This window comes from Lycorma delicatula, chromosome 1, assembly GCF_047948215.1.
Source record: "Lycorma delicatula isolate Av1 chromosome 1, ASM4794821v1, whole genome shotgun sequence".
Taxonomy (NCBI): domain Eukaryota; kingdom Metazoa; phylum Arthropoda; class Insecta; order Hemiptera; family Fulgoridae; genus Lycorma; species Lycorma delicatula.
The window spans coordinates 7,083,886-7,104,760 of record NC_134455.1 but is presented as its reverse complement, the minus strand read 5'-3'; the positions used below and the strand labels follow the sequence as shown (position 1 = coordinate 7,104,760).

The 20,875-nt window shown below is 29.3% G+C and overlaps 1 protein-coding gene across 1 annotated transcript in view; it reads left to right on the top strand.

Moving 5' to 3' along the window:
• Positions 1–20,675, top strand: part of LOC142323261 (glutathione S-transferase 1-1-like) — a 29,939-nt gene extending 9,264 nt beyond the window's left edge. The window contains exons 2-6 of the mRNA XM_075362711.1: positions 11,579–11,721; positions 12,947–13,005; positions 15,692–15,833; positions 18,049–18,213; positions 20,376–20,675. Coding sequence (XP_075218826.1) covers positions 11,581–11,721; positions 12,947–13,005; positions 15,692–15,833; positions 18,049–18,213; positions 20,376–20,519 — 651 coding nt within the window. The 5' untranslated portion in view covers positions 11,579–11,580 and the 3' untranslated portion in view covers positions 20,520–20,675. The remainder of the gene's footprint in view (positions 1–11,578; positions 11,722–12,946; positions 13,006–15,691; positions 15,834–18,048; positions 18,214–20,375) is intronic.
• Positions 20,676–20,875: the final 200 nt, after the last annotated feature.

Below are 20,875 nucleotides of genomic sequence, written 5' to 3'. Positions count from 1 at the left end.
ATATCTTATTTTTCTTCGAAGTCCACCAGTAGGGGCTGGATCTTGGACTTCTAATATTCGCCCCGTTTTGTTAACTTGACCCCCATTATGATGTTAAGTTATAAATTAAATCATCGAGTGATTGTTAAACATAAATTTATTTGAGATCATATTAATAAAATCTGTCGATATTCTTATGGTTTTGTTCGTTAGATCTCATTAACGAACGGGTTATTAGGGATCAGTTTTGTTGAAATTGACGTGACCATTTTCAACCTATATAACATAATCGACGTCATAGGTTTACTCTAGGAAGTGAAGAACGAACAGTTTCTATCTGCATTTATCACCGATCCGAGCTCACTGAAACGAAAAAGACATTCAGCCCTACAAATCAAACCATCACTCTATTCTATATTGTGTAAATGAAAAATTACGATAAAAAAATTACAGATTAATAGTAGAAGGAAGATTAAAGAAAAACAAACCGACATACTTGGCGTTTATAGACCTTTCTTTTTCCTGTTTAGCCTCCGGTAACTACCGTTTAGATAATTCTTCAGAGGATGAATGAGGATGATATGTATGAGTGTAAATGAAGTGTAGTCTTGTACATTCTCAGTTCGACCATTCCTGAGATGTGTGGTTAATTGAAACCCAACCACCAAAGAACACCGGTATCCACGATCTAGTATTCAAATCCATGTAAAAATATCTGGCTTTACTAGGACTTGAACGCTGTAACTCTCGACTTCCAAATCAGCTGATTTGGGAAGACGCGTTAACCACTAGACCAACCCGGTGGGTTTGGCGTTTATAGACCTAGAAAAGGCATTCGATAACGTAGACTGGAATAAAAAGTTCAGCATTTAAAAAAAAATTAGGGTTCAAATACAGAGATAGAAGAACAATTGCTAACATGTACAGGAACCAAACAGCAACAGTAACAATTGAAGAACATAAGAAAGAAGCCGTAATAAGAAAGGGAGTCCGACAAGGATGTTCCCTATCTCCGTTACTTTTTAATCTTTACATGGAACTAGCAGTTAATGATGTTAAACAACAATTTAGATTCGGAGTAACAGTACAAGGTGAAAAGATAAAGACGCTCCGATTTGCTGATGATATAGTAATTCTAGCCGAGAGTAAAAAGGATTTAGAAGAAACAACGAACGGCATAGATGAAGTGCTATGCAAGAACTATCGCATGAAAATTAACAAGAAAAAAACAAGAGTAATGAAATGTAGTAGAAATAACAAAGATGGACCACTGAATGTGAAAATAGGAGGAGAAAAGATTACGGAGGTAGGAGAATTTTGTTATTTCGGAAGTAGAATTACTAAAGATGGACGAAGCAGGAGCGATATAAAATGCCGAATAGCACAAGCGAAACGAGCCTTCAGTAAGAAATATAATTTGTTTACATCAAAAATTAATTTAAATGTCAGGAAAAGATTTTTGAAAGTGTATGTTTGGAGCGTCGCTTTATATGGAAGTGAAACTTAGACGATCGGAGTATCTGAGAAGAAAAGATTAGAAGCTTTTGAAATGCGGTGCTATAAGGAGAATGTTAAAAATCAGACGGCTGGATAAAGTAACAAATGAAGAGGTATTGCGGAAAATAGATGAAGAAAGAAGCATTTGGAAAAATATAGTTAAAAGAAGAGACAGACTTATAGGCCACATACTAAGGTATCCTGGAATAGTCGCTTTAATATTGTAAGGACAGGTAGAAGGAAAAAATTGTGTAGGCAGGCCACGTTTGGAATATGTAAAACAAATTGTTAGGGATGTAGGATGTAGAGGGTATACTTAAATGAAACGACTAGCACTAGATAGGGAATCTTGGAGAGCTGCATCAAACCAGTTATTTGAACCCTAATTTTTTTTAAATGTTGACATTTTATTCCAGTCTACGTTATCGAATGCCTTTTCTAGGTCTATAAACGCCAAGTATGTTGGTTTGTTTTTCTTTAATCTTCCTTCTACTATTAATCTGAGGCCTAAAATTGCTTCCCTTGTCCCTATACTTTTCCTGAAACCAAATCGGTCTTCTCCTAACACTTCCTCCACTCTCCTCTCAATTCTTCTGTATAGAATTCTAGTTAATATTTTTGATGTACGGCTAATTAAACTAATTGTTCTGTATTCTTCACATTTATCTGCCCCTGCTTTCTTTGGTATCATTACTATTAACTATTTTTTTGAAGTCTGACGGAAATTCCCCTTTTTCATAAATATTACACACCAGTTTGTATAATCTATCAATCGCTTCTGCACTGCACAGTAATTCTACAGGTATTCCGTCTATTCCAGGAGCCTTTCTGCCATATATTATATAATTATATTATATTATTAAAACTTATAATAAAGCCAATAATATATGACTAATATTTCGATGACCTTCCTGTGTAATATAGTACTATAACGATAGTAATACTAAAAAGATTTAAGATTTATATAGAGAAGTGGGCAATATAAGGTGAGATAGTGAGAAATAAAACAGGCGTAACGTAGAGAAACTGAAATATAAGGACTACTAAATCAATAAAACAAGTTATGGACTATGTAGGTGTTTGTAATAGTTCTTTTATCTATATGTAACTCGTTTGGTTTGATAGAGAAAGCCAGTGTAGGTTTATAAAACAGGGTACATTATATGCATAAAATATCTGAATAGTTAATATTAGTACTTATTGAACTGTTTTTCCTATATATATATATATATATATATATATATATATATATATATATATATATATATTTTATACACAATGTTAATCATATTAGTGTAACAAGTGTTAACTTACGTGAAAGTCCTTCAAAAGCTTTGTAAAGGACGTTCACTTCAACTGAAAGGCTAAATACCAGTGCTGTACTATTTATGATAAATCGATTGTTCTAGAACATTGAACATGTCAAGTCTTTATATATCCTGCTTTTTACAGCAGTTTAATTTAAACGAATAAAAAAAAGTCTCATTTAGGTGATAGACTCATTGAAAATGTAAATGTTTCGATTTACTATAGAAAAAAGTATTAGAAGAAAAATTTATATATTTCTTTTATCATTATAAAACGCGATGAATAATTTTATAGTCATTGATTTTTTTCCTATGTACATAGGAAAAATAAAAATTTTAGTCATTAGTTTAATAAAATTATACTAGTTTAATGCATCTTAACAATAGGATGCAATTACAGTATTTTGTTAAACTTAATTTTTTCCCCTTTTGCTTTGCGTTATTTTTAATAATATTCATTGAATAGTTTTACAAAAATACCTGCTTCATTAGAACGGAATTTTAATGAAAGATTAGTTAGAACTTTATAGCTAACAAATTTTTGCTAATTCAGTCATTGAAATAAAATCTATTATTCGTTTAAGATATATCGTTACAATGAATTATAGAGTATTTTTGGTAGATAATGCAATTATTGGCCATGGTACCATGTATAATAATATTTTTAGACGTAAAATATGAATTCTCGAATGATTTAAATTAAATTTATCATTTCTTCGGTCTTCGTATTCAAATTTAACTCGTTCATTGCTTTTTGTCACGTGTATTTGAATTCCAGTAATTTAAATTTCTTACAACTTATTTTAAAAATCAATTTTTAAGTGACTTCCTGTGTCTATAATTTTAAAGTTTTAATTATGTTTTTACTTAATTTTTCATTAAAAAAACCCCGTTAAGAAGATTTAGAGATCTCTGTGAAAATACTTAACGAAGATTGTAAAAAATTTTAAAAAATATACTAATGAAAAAGAATTGAAAATAAATTTTAGCAAATTAGTACGAATAAAAGGCTGTAACTTAATTTTATCGCCGTTTATTATATCTCGTATTACTTTTTTATAACGCGCAAGATGAATTTATTTTATTAAAAATCCTTCTTTAGACCTCACTATAAGTCTACCTAACTAAAGACAACAAATTAAAGGAACAATAAAATTAAGTAAAAAAAGGAATAGGGTTTAATTTTGTACATATGTATTTTGTAACGCTTAGTTGCAATTTTATAACAGGTCAAACTTAGGTTTTGTCTTTCGACAACTTCGACTGTAATTTTACGCACATAGTTTTATCAATACTTACAGTATTTTTAATTTTTTACATATGCTTTTTTTATTTACGTTGTCGGTTAGATTATATCTTAAAAAACAAAATATAATTCAGTTCTATCGTGAATACCAGCAGAAAAAAATTTGTGATTCCTCATTCTCAAATGATAAAGTGTATTTTTTTTTGTTATAATCAGACGAATTCACGAACATTAAAAATAGTATATTTTTAGTGAATTTGTTAATTAGTTTGCAGTTTTAGAATAAAACGTCACATAACGTGACATTTTAATGTCAACATTTCTAAGAAACATCGTAGAACTAGTGTAATTCAATTGTTTAAAAGATATCTGTTTATAACAACATTTTTTTAGAATACCAAAGAGAAAAGCTCGAGGACCGTTTAACGACAATAGAATAATAATAATATTAAAATCTGTATCTAATTTTTTTTTAGATATATACTTCGATAGTTATCAATAGTCAACAGTAGATGCAAAGGAATTAATTAAAAACAAATATAAATACCAAAGGAATACAAAAAAATATATTGTTTTTCAATAAATTTATTTTTTTCTAATTTATGCAACAAAACTAATACCGAGCGTAAAGAAATTAATATATGACTAAGTTGTGGGCAGTCCTTAGCGTGCAGACTCACCGGGTTGGTCTAGTGGTTAACGCGTCTTCCCAAATCAGCTGATTTGGAAGTCGAGAGTTATAGCGTTCAAGTCCTAGTAAAGCCAGTTATTTTTACACGGATTTGAATACTAGATCGGGATACCGGTGTTCTTTGGTGGTTGGGTTTCAATTAACCACACATCTCAGGAACGGTCGAACTGAGAATGTACAAAGACTACACTTCATTTACACTCATACATATCCTCTGAAGTATTATCTAAACGGTAGTTACCGGAGGCTAAACAGGAAAAAAAAGTCCTTAGAGTGCTGGAGAGGTGAAGAAGTATTTAGTTGTACTATATTAGTAGAATGTTTCTTGTGAATGTTTTATCGGCGTTTTAGAACCAGTGTATACGAACTTAATCCTGTGATATTCCGGGAATCGCCAGATATTTTATGTAGCGTTGTTAATTCGAGGCCCTTAAGCAGACACTCATATAAACAGTTTGTACCCATATAAACAAAATTGTTGCGTAGAAGGCGTGATAATGTTCCAGTTAAAAATTCATTACTGTCTGTCTCTCTACACTATACCCCACCAAACATTTGTTACTTTTAGCTCGTTCAGTTGTTTTGGGCATTTCAAACCAATTCTATTTTTACTAAATTTGTCATAACTAAAAACAGTGTCGACACAGGATGTTAATTTTTGGTTAAAATGACAGGCACGAAGAAAAAGAAATTACTTCTCAGAATATCAAACAATAATTTAGTATTATTCGAGATAACGTTAATTATTCGAAAGACCATTCAAAATGTCCGGAAGTAGGTTTACGAGATAACAGCAATACAGTTTTATAGTACTAATCTTAAAATTCAACGAAATTGTTTTATTTAAATTTCCTTTATTACTTACTCGTGATGATAAAAAATTTGGTTTTAGTTTCTTTGTAACGAATCTTTTTATAAATACTTTTAACTGAAGTACGGGATATTAGGTGACAGCAAATCGTAATGATGTAAACAGATTTTGTTTTGTATTTTATTATTTTTTTTTTTATAATCCTTTCAGTTTTGTGTACAATATATTACAGGCATCTGAGGAAAACTTGTGGGTGATTCCCCTAAAATGTTTTGGATGTAAGGGAACAGATTTTGAGTACGTTGATGTAATGCCTATCTGTTGCTTTTAAGGTAGTATTCCAAAGAAAATAAAAACCTGTTTTAATTTGCGCTACTAGATGATCTGAATGTTATTTTCTGCCGTTCCTAGCATTCCAGCAATCCTAGCGTTCCAGATTACTAAAACTAGTTTTTAGAATGGAGGTACTCCGAATCACGTCAACTACGAACGTTAAGTTACAATAATAGAAATGGCAGAAAAAAGCACTCAACATATGCTAATCCTAGCGGAAATATGAAATATTGTGAAAAAATTTAAGCTACTAAATTAAAGTTTTACCTAATATAATAGTTTAGTACTGTGTTCTATTAAATCGTCTTTGAACTTAAAAGTGGTGAGTTTTAATTAATAAAATGTACACGTAAAATTCATCGAAGTTTAGTTATTTCGCCTCTATTAAAAAAGTAAGATTTGAATAGTCAAACAATACTATAAAAATTTCGCTTTCTATGAAAATTATTATCGCCTTTGTTGTTATGAGTTGTAGTAAGCTGATAATGTTATTAAGGGCTTACTCAATTTTATTTTTTAATGAGTTTTAAAATAGTTTTAGCGAGTTAAAAAATACCTTTGTATTTTTTCTGCACTTACTGTATTTGGATTAACATTTTTCTTCTTCATTGCAAACGCGCAAATAGGAAAAAAACCTTACAAATTCCCCAAAACTGTTGTTAATAACTTAATGAATTAAATAAAAATTTCTATACGGTATAAAAATATATCAACTATTCTTTTAAGAGATTGAATTTGACTTTTCCTCGCCACACCAACTTTACCGATTTCGGTTATTCCTTTCCCTGTGCTGCATATTATTGATTATAAATAACTCTATAATTATAAACACATAGGGTGATGGAAAAATTCTGACTTCAGATTCGTTTTCAGGATTAAACCGGATCAGTTTCATGTATGACATATTAAAAAACAAAAATTGTATTTATCAGTGTTAATTAATGGAAGTAATGAAGCAGTGATCGGTCAACAGCAAGACCAAACTAATATTTGCACAGGATTAGTTTTGCAAAGACTATACCGGAATCAAGGTCGCACATAATCGGTGCCTGTCTAGTACATGCAACGTGAGGCGTAGCCAGTCAGTCACGACTTCAATTACGATTTCAAGAACTCAGCAAACTCACTTTACTATGAAATTTTTTATTGAATGAAAGATAATAAAATTTATTCCCGAGCTTTTAAAGGTTATTGATAGTAGTGAAACAGTTTAATGGGTTTGAATGAAATTTAAATATTAAAGATATTTGTACAAGAAAATTATCCTGTAAATCGTTACTGAAGAACTTACATTATCTCTGACAAGGATCGAAGTACTGGAATAATCGACCGAAATCGAAAGATACTCCTGATTTAATCTAAGAAAATACTTCGTAATTGAATTCATTAGGAATGTCACTGAGAAAATAGCGTGACAACGTATTTCTTTTAAAACTTAATTGTTAAACTGTTAATTTTTAGTTATTTATAATTAAATTATAATTTTTAGTTATTTTAAAATTTTCTCAAGAAAGATGTCGAAAGATAATTTTTCTCGGAAGATATCTTTTTTTCAGGAACCGCAAGAGGTAATTTGTTAATTTTTTTGTATTCGTTAGATCTTTTGTGCTGAACTTTTTGAGTTTAAGATAAGTTTATCGTGTAGAGAAAAATGTTAACTTTTCTTTAAATTATAAAACATAATCAGCCCTTTTTATTTACTTTGATATCAATGAATTCTCAATATTAGTGATTATGACTATCAATAATGTCTCAATATCAATGATTATGAAAAACGTTTCTAACAAAATACATTTAAAAAAACCGTTTTTTATTGTCCTTAAATTAACCTGGCGATTTAAATTTTTTTTTGGAAATGCCAGATATCAAATTGCCAAAAGGAGGATAGACAAAAAAAATTGATAAGAACATATAGCGGTGTTATTTTGTTTTTTACATATTATTGATTTGCTTTGTTTTACTTATGTTCTTTAACTAATAAATTGTAATTATATATCCAAAAAAAAATTACAATGAAATTGTAAACCGTACGGCAAGAGTTTCGCAGATATAATTTCTTCCGCTCAAAAAACAAAAATGTCTGTAATATAAATAAAACTGTTTTTAACAAAATAATACTGATATCAAACAAGGTAAGACACTACATTTCTATTATCAAAATCTGTTACTAATTTAGAATTTTGTTTTAAAAATATAATGTAAATCTTTGTGTATGTAATACATAATAAATAATATTTAAGCGTTCCATATAATAAGAAAAACAAATTATTACAAAATTCTTACCGGCCTGATTTCATTTATATATAAAAAATATCACATTAACAGAAATAATACAATTTTTATGATTATTCGTTGTTTAATAAATGAAATCGGGCCAGTAAGAGTTTTGTAATAATTGTTTCTTTTTTTTCTTATACGAGGTGCGACAATAAAGTAATGAGACTGATTTTTCTTTGCAAGATGTGGCAACCATGCAGCTTGCGTATGCACACCATCTTTGATCATGATCTATAAGCTACTTCTAGTCCAAGCGGTACATTGATGCGACTGCTCAGTCGTGAGTTGTGCTGTACAATAAGTGAACACGTGTTTGTGTCTCTCGTCACAGAAATGAAACCGCAAAATATTGCGCAACGGTATGCCATTCATTTTTGCGTTAAATCGGGTGAAAACGCGACGACAACTTACGGTAAGCTTCAGAAGGCTTTTGGAGAGTAGGTTATGTCAAGAGCTCAAGTTTTTCGGCGGCATAAAATTTTTAGTGAAGGCAGAACGAATGTTGAAGATGAAGACCGCAGTGGACGACCATCAACCTCACGGACAGATGTCAACTTGACCAGGGTGCGTGAAATCGTACGATCCGATCGAAGATTATCCGTGAAAATGATTGTAGAAGAACTCAACATCGATCGGGAAACGGTTCGTCTAATATTAACTGAAGATCTCGGTATGAGAAAGATTTGTGATAAAATGGCCCCCAAAAATCTCACACAACAACAGCGAGAAACACGGAAAAATGTGGCAGCCGATCTGTTAGAGCAAACGGAAATCGATCCAGATTTGTTGAGCCGTGTTATCACTGGTGATAAAGGTTGGTTTTATCAATACGATCCAGTGACAAAACGCCAAAGTTAGCGACGGTGCTCAAAGGGATCACCCAGAGAAAATAAAGCTCGCATGTCAAAGTCAAAAGTGAAGCGCATGCTTGTGTGCTTCTTCGATTCCAAGACTGTTCATAAAGAGTGGGTGCTTCCTGGACAAACAGTTGTGCAATATTTCTACAAAGAAATTTTAGAAAGACTTCGTAAACGAGTTCTTCGTGTCCGTGCCGACATTGCTGATAATTGGATTCTGCATCACGATAATGCGCCATCCCATACTGCTCTGTCAGTACAGCAATTTTTAACCTCAAAACAAATTTCAGTACTACCACAGAAGGAAAAAATTGTGTAGGCAGGCCACGTTTGGAATATGTAAAACAAATTGTTAGGGATGTAGGATGTAGAGGGTATACTTAAATGAAACGACTAGCACTAGATAGGGAATCTTGGAGAGCTGCATCAAACCAGTCAAATGACTGAAGACAAAAAAAAAATAGTAAAATGTTTAAATATCTTTGTCAATACTGCCATTAAAATACTTTTTAAAAACTGTAATATTAATGAAGACTACGTCCTGTAAATTACATTTCATTAATAATTTTTAAAGGTCGACTATTACAAAAGGCACTACTTAAATAAATTAAATACCCACCGGGCTGGTCTAGTGGTTAACTCGTCATCGCAAATCAGCTGATTTTGAAGTCGGTAGTTCTAAGCATGATGAAAGTAACAAGGTGTAGCATTGCTCACAGTATTCGGCGCGCATGCGTATAAGCTCGTCCCAAAATCTCATTTTCTACCGGGTTATTTGAACATATAAGTAAGGGATTTTGGGACAAAAGTTTTTAGTTGTACAAAAATTTTAAATACATGATAATGATTAAACGAGCTAACAATCGAATATTTATTAAATATAATAAATTTTTTTTTAATAATCCTTAATAAAAATAAATATTTTATACAAGTCTATTGATTCTTAAGAATATTGAAATTGATTTTAATTAAGATAAAATTCAAAATAATGAATGAAAACCTAAACAAAGAAACAGGGGACACATCTTATGAAGTGCAACTTCAAAATTTTATAACTAAAGATCTGATATTATTTATTTTGGTCAATCTTCGGAATTGATGATTTTTTAGTTTAATTAAAAATATTATTGCAAAACAATTTTTGAAAGAAATTGCTTTTAATAATCTAATTTACACGGCAAAATATATTACTTATTTTTTTACGGATACAAAAATGAATATTACTTTATAATATTGAAATAAAAATAAAATAAAAAGTTGTTGTTTAGTGAAAAATAATTTTATATTCCATAAACATATTTTTCTAATGAATCAAATGAAATGCAAGGGATTTTCTAGGTAAACCATTTTAAACCGCGTGCAATAAAGAGAACAATTGTTCTCCGTTCAGGTTTGATATCTTAATCCGTTTTGTTTTACAACTCTGACTCATTTTTTTACCTGGACAAAGCAAAAAAGAATTTTCTCTCTGAAGACACAATTCTGTTTTAGCTTTTACACGGATAGTTTGTCTCTGAATTTTCTCGATTTTATAACTACTCGCTTTTAAACAGTGTTTATAACAGTTATAAACAGTTTATAACAGTATTATACAAATTTATTCTGATACAAATGTAAATATGCCATCGTGTTATTTCCCCAATTGTTTGAGCAGAACTGATTCGCCAGCGAAAAAGAACGTGAAATATTTTCCGTTCCCGGAGAATGAAGCATTACAAAAGTGTGTGGCTACAAAAATGCGGAAAATCACGTGATAATATAAAAATTGAACATTGTAGGTTCAAAAGTGTGTTTTTTATCTGAATTTAAATTTTGATGAAATAAATACGATTAAATTTCGAATTCAAATGCCTGTATGGGAAAAATGAAAAGAATATATTACTGGCTAATCGATCAATGGAATGAAATTTTCTCTGAACTTATTGACTTCATCTTCAATTATTATTTAATTTTAAGTTCTAAAATTAATTAATCTAAAAAATTATATGATTTATACAAATTAAATGTTTGCATAGTTGAATTGTCCCCTCCCCCCTTGATAACCTGCCTTTAATCACATTGATGTCTTGCTTCTGTTTGTGCGCCAACCGCATAAACGAATTTAAACATCATGGCGGGAAAAGGATTTTGGGACGAGCCACTGCGCAACGCTGGGTGTGCAGCACCCAGCGTTGTTACTTTCATCATGGTTCTAAGGCAGATACTTTTATATAGATTTGAATACTAGATCGTGAATACCGGTGTTCTTTGGTGGTTGGGTTTCAATTAACCACATATCTTAGGAATAGTCGACCTGCGACTGTGCATGACTGCACTTCATTTATACATTCATATAGAGATCATGCTCATTCATCCTCTGAATACCTTAAGGTGGTTCCGAAGGCTAAACAGGAAAATAGAGAGGAAATAAATGAAATATTATGTGAATTAAACGAATTGTTGCTGTATATTAAATTATAATTAGTTATGAAAATGAGTACGTAATTAAATTAATTAATTTAATTTAAACTGTTGCTATTGTAATTTGATCCGAAAACAGTTAATTTAGATATTTATATTTATTTTTTTTTTGTTTTACAGATATGCCGATTGATCTTTATTATTTACCTGGCAGTCCCCCCTGCAGAAATGTGATATTGGCAGCAAAAGCCTTGGGTGTTGAGCTCAATCTCAAACTGACTGACCTCCAAAACGGTGAACACTTAACTCCAGAGTTTATTAAGGTAAACTAAGGAATAAAACAAATTAAAGTTTATCTTTTGTGTTTTTAGAAAAGTGTCCATAAAATTTTCATTAATTTATCGCAGTAGAAGTTTATATCTGTGCTTCCTATTGTTTTTTTAATGAAATTTACGTAGTTATTGAATTCAGGAAGGAATACAAAATATTATTACCTTCACTGACAATTCATAGTATAATTTAATTTGTGATAAATTTATACGTTATTAGTATTAAGTACAGAAACAGTAATTGTAAAACACTGCAAAGTATATTGTATATTAATAATTTATTTTATTGTAAGCATTCTGTTCATTTACGACAAGCTCAAACCTTTATTCAATCGATCGTCAATCGCTAAACTCGGCACAATTTTAAAATATTTAGAGTGCCTACGTACATTCCCACCTAAAATATAATATTTCAGAACTACTTGAAAAAATCAGAATTAATTTTATACGGAACAAAAATGGACTGGCAGAGAATGATGGTAAATATGATTCATGAAGGCTGATTTTTAGTAAATTAAAAATTCTTATATTTCTGTGCATTTGTACTTCTAAATTGACTGTGTTATATCTGCTAAAAAATAAAAAAAAGATATGTATATGTCCATTATTCTTAATAAACAGAAATATTACCCCGTTAAAATCAAAATACACGACTATTTTCACGCGACAAAGCATAATAAAAATTCGAACTACGAGAAACGATCGTAATATGTTTTAGTTTTTACTCTTAATAAGTTAACCTACTTCCTAAAGCTCTTGCAGACAAAAATTGAATTAAACTATTTTTTTTTAAATAAAGGATATTACTCTGTTAAAACTTCAAATAATAACTACTAATCGCATAAGCCTGAAATTAATGTGTACTTAAATATATATTTGATTGTTTAGTGATCAATACTTTTAAAATTGTTACTTTAAATTTAATACCGATAAAATTCATAAATCACTTATGATTTTTTATCGTTAAAATCTGAAAACTTTTGAATTTTAATTGAAATGTCGATATCCATGGTGGATCAGAAATATTTTAGTTTTTCACCTAGAAAACCCCGGATTCAAATCCTAGCCGGGCTTGGCGTTTTCGACTCATATTTCCATATACTTAGAAAAGGTCATCTTATTAAAAAAATTAAAAAAATACTAATTTAAATACTAATACTAATTTATTTTTTTTATATTAAGTATTTTTTGTTAATTAATTTATGTTTATATGTTGCAGTTGAATCCACAACACAATATTCCGACTCTTAATGACAACGGTTTTGTTCTAAATGAAAGGTAATTATTTTATTTTAGTAAAAAATTACAGTCATTAAAATAATAAAAATTCTTTAATTAATGATTTTAAAGGGATTATATTCCGAGGTCATATTTAATCAAAAGAAAGACGTTACAGTTGTTAGTGGAAACTTATAAACGAATTGGTTTTTTTAAAATATATTTTATTTATGATACATCAACAACTAAAGTCATTAGCGAGTTATCAGTGTAGTATAACTGCACCGGTAAATGTGTGGTCTTGAACAAACTCAGGCCGACCTTTCCTGAGATGTGTGGTTAATTGAAATCCAACCGCAAAAGAACACCGGTATCCACATCAAATATTCAAATCCGAAAAGCAACTACCTTTAAGATTTGAACCTGAGAACTCTCGACTTCGAAATCAGTTTTTTTTTTACTACGATGAGTTTACCACTAGACCGAACCGGTAGGTTGAATTAATTTCTATTCTGATATAATTAAATCTTGAGATAACACTTCTTCATAAGTTCTTAAGTTATTTGCCTGGAAGCCGGTTTAATTCTCATTGGTGGTACCAAGAAACATACTGTTTCCTACATACTGTAGAATATGAGAGAGAATAATAATTTTTTTCTGATTTATGATAATGTGCTTCCGAACTGATTGTTATGTAGCGGGTTAAATTTGAGAATACCCCATGTACGACCAGTAATTAGTTAATCTATTACAGGTGTAGTCTGATAGATCCTATATTCAGATAGAATACAGTAAATCCCGGTTATAATGCCGTCGTTTAAACCATGAATTCAGATATAATGCGGGTAAAAATTTGTCTCCTAAAATAGACGCGTAAAGCAGCACATAAAGCTGTGGCAAAATCATTGTAATGGAATAAGGATATCTTTTTTTTTCAGAGGTCAATGACTCTCGAATTCAAGTAGGAGTTAGAGTAGGGGTAACCGGATAGGAAAATATATGTAATATTACTTTAAAAGTGATTCTTATTTTATAAAACACATAATATATAATTACAAAATTTACATAAAACATGTGATGTAACAAAAAAAAGTAAAATTAGGTTAAAAAATATTTGGTCACTGCACTACTTGGTCGCGGTTGTAAATTATTTGCTGCACGAAACAGCGTAGTCGATTACCGGCTACATCGTGTGTGACTTATTATTTCTGGCCCTAATATTTCTTGACAACATTCTTTTTAAACATTCTTGCACACATTTTAAAACGTTTGCGCGGTATAAATAATATTCTCAAAGATTACAGTAAAATGTAATAAATTTTCTGGTACTTTACCCGTATACCTGACATCTTTTATAACGCGATTTATCTTAAACTTTTGAATAAATCAATCGTTTTTGATAAATAAATAATTACAGTTATTATTCCGATATCAAAATAAGTAAGAATATTAAAATAAAAATTATGTGGCTAACTTCAAAATAGTGATAAAAACTCGTTGTTTTTATCAATTAATATGTTTTCCCTATTTTAAATACTTTCAGTAACCTAACAATAATTTGAAGTTCAGTCAAACACTTTATTGTCATCAGTTGAAGCTAAATTTTACATAAAATTAAATTAAAAATCAATAAAATAAGAGAAAAATATTATGACCAAAACTCTTTTGAAAAGAAGATGGGTTATATTTTAATGAGAACCTTTGTTCAGTTGTAAGATATATCTAATAGAGATGAGGAGGTCTGTAATTTGAAGATTTCATTTTTTTTGTCACAGGTGATTTTTTTTCTAACCATTTGATAAAAAAATAGATTGTTCACTCATCTGTTTGATGTAGATTGTGATTGCTCTTCTGCCTGATTTGTTCCCCTATTTTCTTACCATATGTGATTGCTTGGTTGTAGGCATATAGGCATGATTGTACACTGTAAATACTCCTTATGATTAATTATAGTTTTAATTCACACTTTTTTAAAGCATTGTTTTTCTCTACAAAAATTTCTGTTCTGATTTGTTGCAATTTATTTCACTGTTTATATTCAACAATACAGTGCAGAATCTCAGTTATTTACTATGCCATTTCTATTTGCCTTCCACTTGCTCCTGATTGAATCCATATTTTATTTTGCCGTTTTTGCAAGCATATGCATAAATTAAATATTTTTATTTGTATAATGCACTTTTTTTTAAAACTGATGTTTATTATGATAAAAACATCAATACCAGCTTACTGATATTATCACTTGTATTAATTTATATAGCTAGAATAAAAATCAAACTTCACTTGCTATTGATTTAAAGAAAAAATGAGCACTTGATAAAATTCACGTAGGTAAATATACACCTCATGAATCAGTGAAAGGAATTGTCCCAACCTGCCTGGAGAAATAAAGGGAAATTTGGTAAACCATTACCATAGTAGTGTTATAAGATGTATATAATTGATCTTTCAAAAAAAGTTTTTGAAGTTTATACAAAATAAAAGTTAGTGAATATGTGGAAGCATTAAATAAATTAAATAATTGTGAATAAATAATAATTTAAAGGTACTAATACACAGTATTTTAGTGCATGTCACTTGTACGTGTTAAAGATTCAGAAAATGGTGATTTTCTTAGATATAATTTTTATAAATAAATGATTGTTTCTTTTTTTATTACATACACCATAGGAAGGAACAAAGACTTGAGTAGTTATTAAGAATTTGATAATTAATATTTTACTTATCTTTGTGTTAATATTTTCAGCCGTGCCATAATGACATATCTTGCTGACCAGTATGGAGAGGATGACAAATACTACCCGAAGGACCCAAAGAAACGTGCCTTAGTTAACCAAAGACTGTATTTTGACATGGGTACATTATACCAGAGATTTTCTGACCTCTATGTAAGTACCCCTTATGCTCTAATCGAGTCAATCAAAATTTGTTATTACTAAGTTTTATTTACACATTTCTTGAATGATATGCTAAGATAAGTAACTAATTAATATGCAGACATAGAATCAGATTACCAACATTGGCATCAGATCTATGTTGCTCTGCACCTGAAATAAACAATTCTTATAACTCTAAACTCATTTTATTATTACTTTTTATTGTTTTTAAACAAGTCATTCGAGACGTTTAATGCTATTCTTTTTTCATTCCTTTCTATTTTGTGCTAATCTTTTAATCTCAATGTATTAATATTGAAAACTACACAGTAGTCCATAACAGCTTCTGAACAGTCCTGAGTTTGATTCAAACTCAGGTCTACATAATTCCCTATTACCTAGTCTCACCTATGTTTTTCCAATTCATTTATAGCTTTTTAAAAGGTAAGTTTACATTCATTGATTTATATTTATGTAAAATTTTAATCAAATCTTTAATATGTAGTTCCTTTTTCCTTAATTTAGCCTATATTTCTGACAAATTTCTCTTTTTGTGCTTCTCTGTTATAGCGTTTTAGTTTTCCATTACAATAAAATTTTTATCTCCTTTTATTCATCTAATTATATCATCTATTTCTCCATATATATTCAACCTTCTGTTAAAAAGTTTGTTTATTTTCATCTGTCTCAATAATGGCAGTTCTATAATGGCACTTCTATTAACTTAGGCTTTAAATCCAATCTAAATTATTCTGTTATTGTTATTTGTTTCAATAACCAACATAATGTTTCTCTTTTTTTATATTTTCATTCATTACTATTCCTATTCCTGTATGTTCATATTTTAAAAATTTACTAAAGAATGTTAAAATATTAACATTTCAGGCTATGTAACTGTTATTACTCCTTCTGATGGCCACCTTGTGTACAGGACTCTTCATTATTTAGTTAGGTAATCCACTACTGTTTTAAATTCTAGTTTATAGAGGATCATCTGTCTTTCACTAAAAAAGGTTTTTAGTTTATTTGAAAATGAGGTGAGATTTATTAAATGAACGTAAGCTTTTAAATACTTTTGTAATTTCGTGTGTAATACCTATGGCTATTGCCATAGCAAGTTGTTTTGGGTAACTACCTGGAACAACTATTTATTTTTTATATTATGGATTTATGCATCTTGCTCTGGATTGTCAAGAGACTATTAAATATCTTCTGTGAAATTTAAACAGGTAATAAGTAAGAAACAACATTAAATTTAATTGTAAATGTTGTCCTCTGATTTATCGTAAATAATTATTGTAATGTCACATATTGGCACTGTAAATGTTCATTAAATGTTGTAAAAATTTAATTTAAACAGGAGATATGTTTTAAAAAATAATTCAACTGAAATTTTAGAGACTAAAAAAATGCCTCTTTTTTAGATTAAAAAATTCTGTTTTTAGATACTCAATTTCAGTTGAGAATCAATTTCTTTTGTATCCTACATATTCTACAATTATATTTTTTTATAATTTTATTTTTTGTAGGATTCTTTTCACTTAAATTGTGGGTGATAATATAAAATAATAAAGTTAATCAGAAAAATAACAAAAACTATATAAGATACGGGATACATCTAAAGCACCTTTTATATGTATCTATTTTGTTTATTTTACATAAATAATTATAAGTTTGATTCACTTTTTATGGTGAAAACTGGAAAGATTATATCAGAGTAAAATATCACATACATTCATCTGGTTTACATTTCCCCACATCTTGGCTGCTACAGAACATGCAATCTACGTTTTATTTGAACCATTTTTAAAAAAAATTAATCTAGAGATTTAGTACTGTAACAAAAGTCTAGGATTTGGGAAACTAGTGCTACTGCACTAGTTTAATAACTACATACTTGTAGTTATTATTTTTAATACATCATTTGAATTAAAAATTCTTAATATAAAGTGGTACGTGGTATATAAAGTGGTACGTGCGACTTTATTTCTTGATCAACATGATAATGTATGATTAAACCTTTTAAAGAATAGATTTGGTAAATCAGCGATGTAAAATGTCAGTGATGAAGGAGTTGCTCATTATCTCTAAAAAAAATCTTTTGGAACCAGATTTCCATTTGCATATTTAAAAAAAGAGTAAATTTTATAACTATTTATTTTTCTTTTTTTTAATAATCTATGTCATTAATAATGAATTTTCATGTGTTTATATTTAACTGTTTTAGTATCCAGTCATGTTTGGAGGTGCACCCTTTGATGATGAAAAGAAGAAGAAACTCGATGAAGCATTGGGATTCTTAAACACATTCCTAGAAAAGAGTCCATGGGCTGCTGGTGACAACATTACTTTAGCCGACTTGGCCCTTGTTGCATCAGTTTCATCCATTGAGGTAGGCATTTTTATCAGCGTTTTCATTCTTTGTTTGTTGTTTAACGAACAAGATTATTTCGTATAACAGTTATTATAAGAAATAATTTTACACAATTATTACAGATTATTTTAATCTGTAATATACTACACATAATAACTATTAACATTTTACTGGTCATAAATAATATTTTGTGTTCATAAAAAAAATCTCTTATAAAGCAATGTTTATAATTACAGTTATGAATAATTTACAATAATCACAGAAATGAATTAAATTCATAGGTAAAAAAAAAAGTTATGAACTTTTAAACTAACCTAATTTCCTAGATGCTGATGGTCCATAAATGAGAGGGGCCATCATCTTCATTTGCACACTTCTTGTTTGATTGATCCCTCTTTTCTTGGATAGGTTATTATAAGAAATATTTAGACCACCACACTAACTTTACTTTTAATGTTGAGTAGGGAATAGCCAATAGAGCAACTACTTCCTTAATGAATAAGATGGTACGACAATCCTTTATTGAAGGGTTATGTAAGGGTTCCTGTTTATAACAGTATTATAAACTGAATTAAATGAGTATAAATATCATCGCTTGGAACTATAAAGAAATTAAAATAAAGAACCTGTTAATGTATCAGCAGGAGATGTATGCCAAACACAATTTTATGTATATGTGTAATGACTGAAAAGTGTGAGGGTATTCACTGATCACATATCCCTGAATAAAATGTTAATATGATTTAGTTTCTCAATCCCATTTTTAAATAGTAAAAGATCAAAACCAAAATTATTAATAAAAAAAATTATGAGAATATAAGGATAAATCATGTCTATTAATATATCATGAGAATTATATAAGAATTATTCGTGATCTGATTCTAGTAATTCATTAACAAACCAAAGCCAATGAGCATGCAATTAAACTTTTTATTCCTAAATGCAGTTTGCTGTTGATAGTTTAATCTGTAAAGATAGCTTTCTTTGAAAATTTCTGGATGAGTAAGCTAAGTGTGGATAAATTGCACATCTTCAAGAATTTCCATGGTTAACACTGCGTAATCATCATTCTCTTTCTATTATATGTAGAAAGAATTCAATTACACAAAATTTATGTATCAAATGTGATATCTGAGAAATGGAAACTGGGAAAATTTCAACTGAAACTTGTCTTTCACACATTTGAAAGATTTTTACACAAAATAGTCCTGACCCTGTAGGGGAAGACACCCTCTGCCACCCCATCTGTTCCAAGTCCTTATGAGTTTTATTGGAGGTCATCTTTGAAACCTCAGCTTTTGACATATTCCAGTCTGCCTCGGCCAGGATGCCACCGATGCAAATGCTACAAGTGACAGTCATTCATGGAACATGATGGGACTATGTAAAAAAACAAAGTAATTTCAACTAAAATTTACAGCTGACCTCACTAATAATGCTGTCACCTGGTAAATAGAGTTATGTAAAATTTATCCAAGTATAAGTTAACTCCTGTATTATGAATTGTTTTGTTGAAACACCTATAATTTTTAATGTGATATTAATATTTACGTAAATTATAACAGAATATCAAAACTAAAGATGACTTAAGGTTTGAAAGAAGCCTCTTAACTGGCAAGTTCTACTTGATTACTGTATTTGGTGGTTTATTTATAATGTTATATTATTATTATATTATTTGTTAAAAAATATATAACATTTTGTAAATAATTATGTTTATTTAACATTAATAAAATTAATATTAATGGGAAGAATAGTTGCTCAAATTTTTCAAAAAACGGTTATGTGTATGTTTATTTAAATTTGTTAAAATTTATTGTTAGATATGTAGATTATTTTTTAAAAAAATTTCAATGAAATTCAATTTTAATACCTGATATAATTGAATAGATTGTGCTATTAAATTAAGTTTAAACAAGATTAATATACTGATCACAAATATGAAATTAACTCGATACATATTGTACTTGAATTAATTCATCAGTTTGTTACAGATTAACCTAATGTAAGTGAATGATTGTGTTATAAAAGTTTGTTAATATATTATATTGATGGTTATTAATTAATTAATATATATATATATATATATATATATATATATATATATATATATATGTGTGTGTGTGTGTACTATACTAATATATAATATTAATTAAATTTTATTTCATTTTTTATTGCAGGCTGTTGGTTATGATATCAGCAGTTATAAAAATATATTGAATTGGTTCGACAAGGCTAAGACTACCATTCCTGATTACAAAGAAGCTAATGGAGATGGCGTTGAAAAATTCAAACAGTTGTTTGAGATGTTAACTAAAAAATAAAAAGTGATCCAACTTTCAACATTTTTTTTTAGAAATTAACTGCAGAATGCTTATACATGCAAACATTTATTTACAAGTGATTAAATTTTACAAGCACAAATTATTTTTAAGTTAAAGGATTAATATCATTCAATAAATCTTTTATTTTTCAAAAAATCATTTATTTTATAAACCTATAAATTTTGAATAGTGAAATAAAATATGAGTAAATGTATACTCGCATGCATACTTTTGAAAACAGAAAATAACCATTTATAAGGCACTAGCCAGTTGGGGTATGTATCATGCTCCAACTGGACAGCTACCTCCTTGATGGTTGATTTCTAAATATTTCTTCTACTATGAAAAGAATCTAC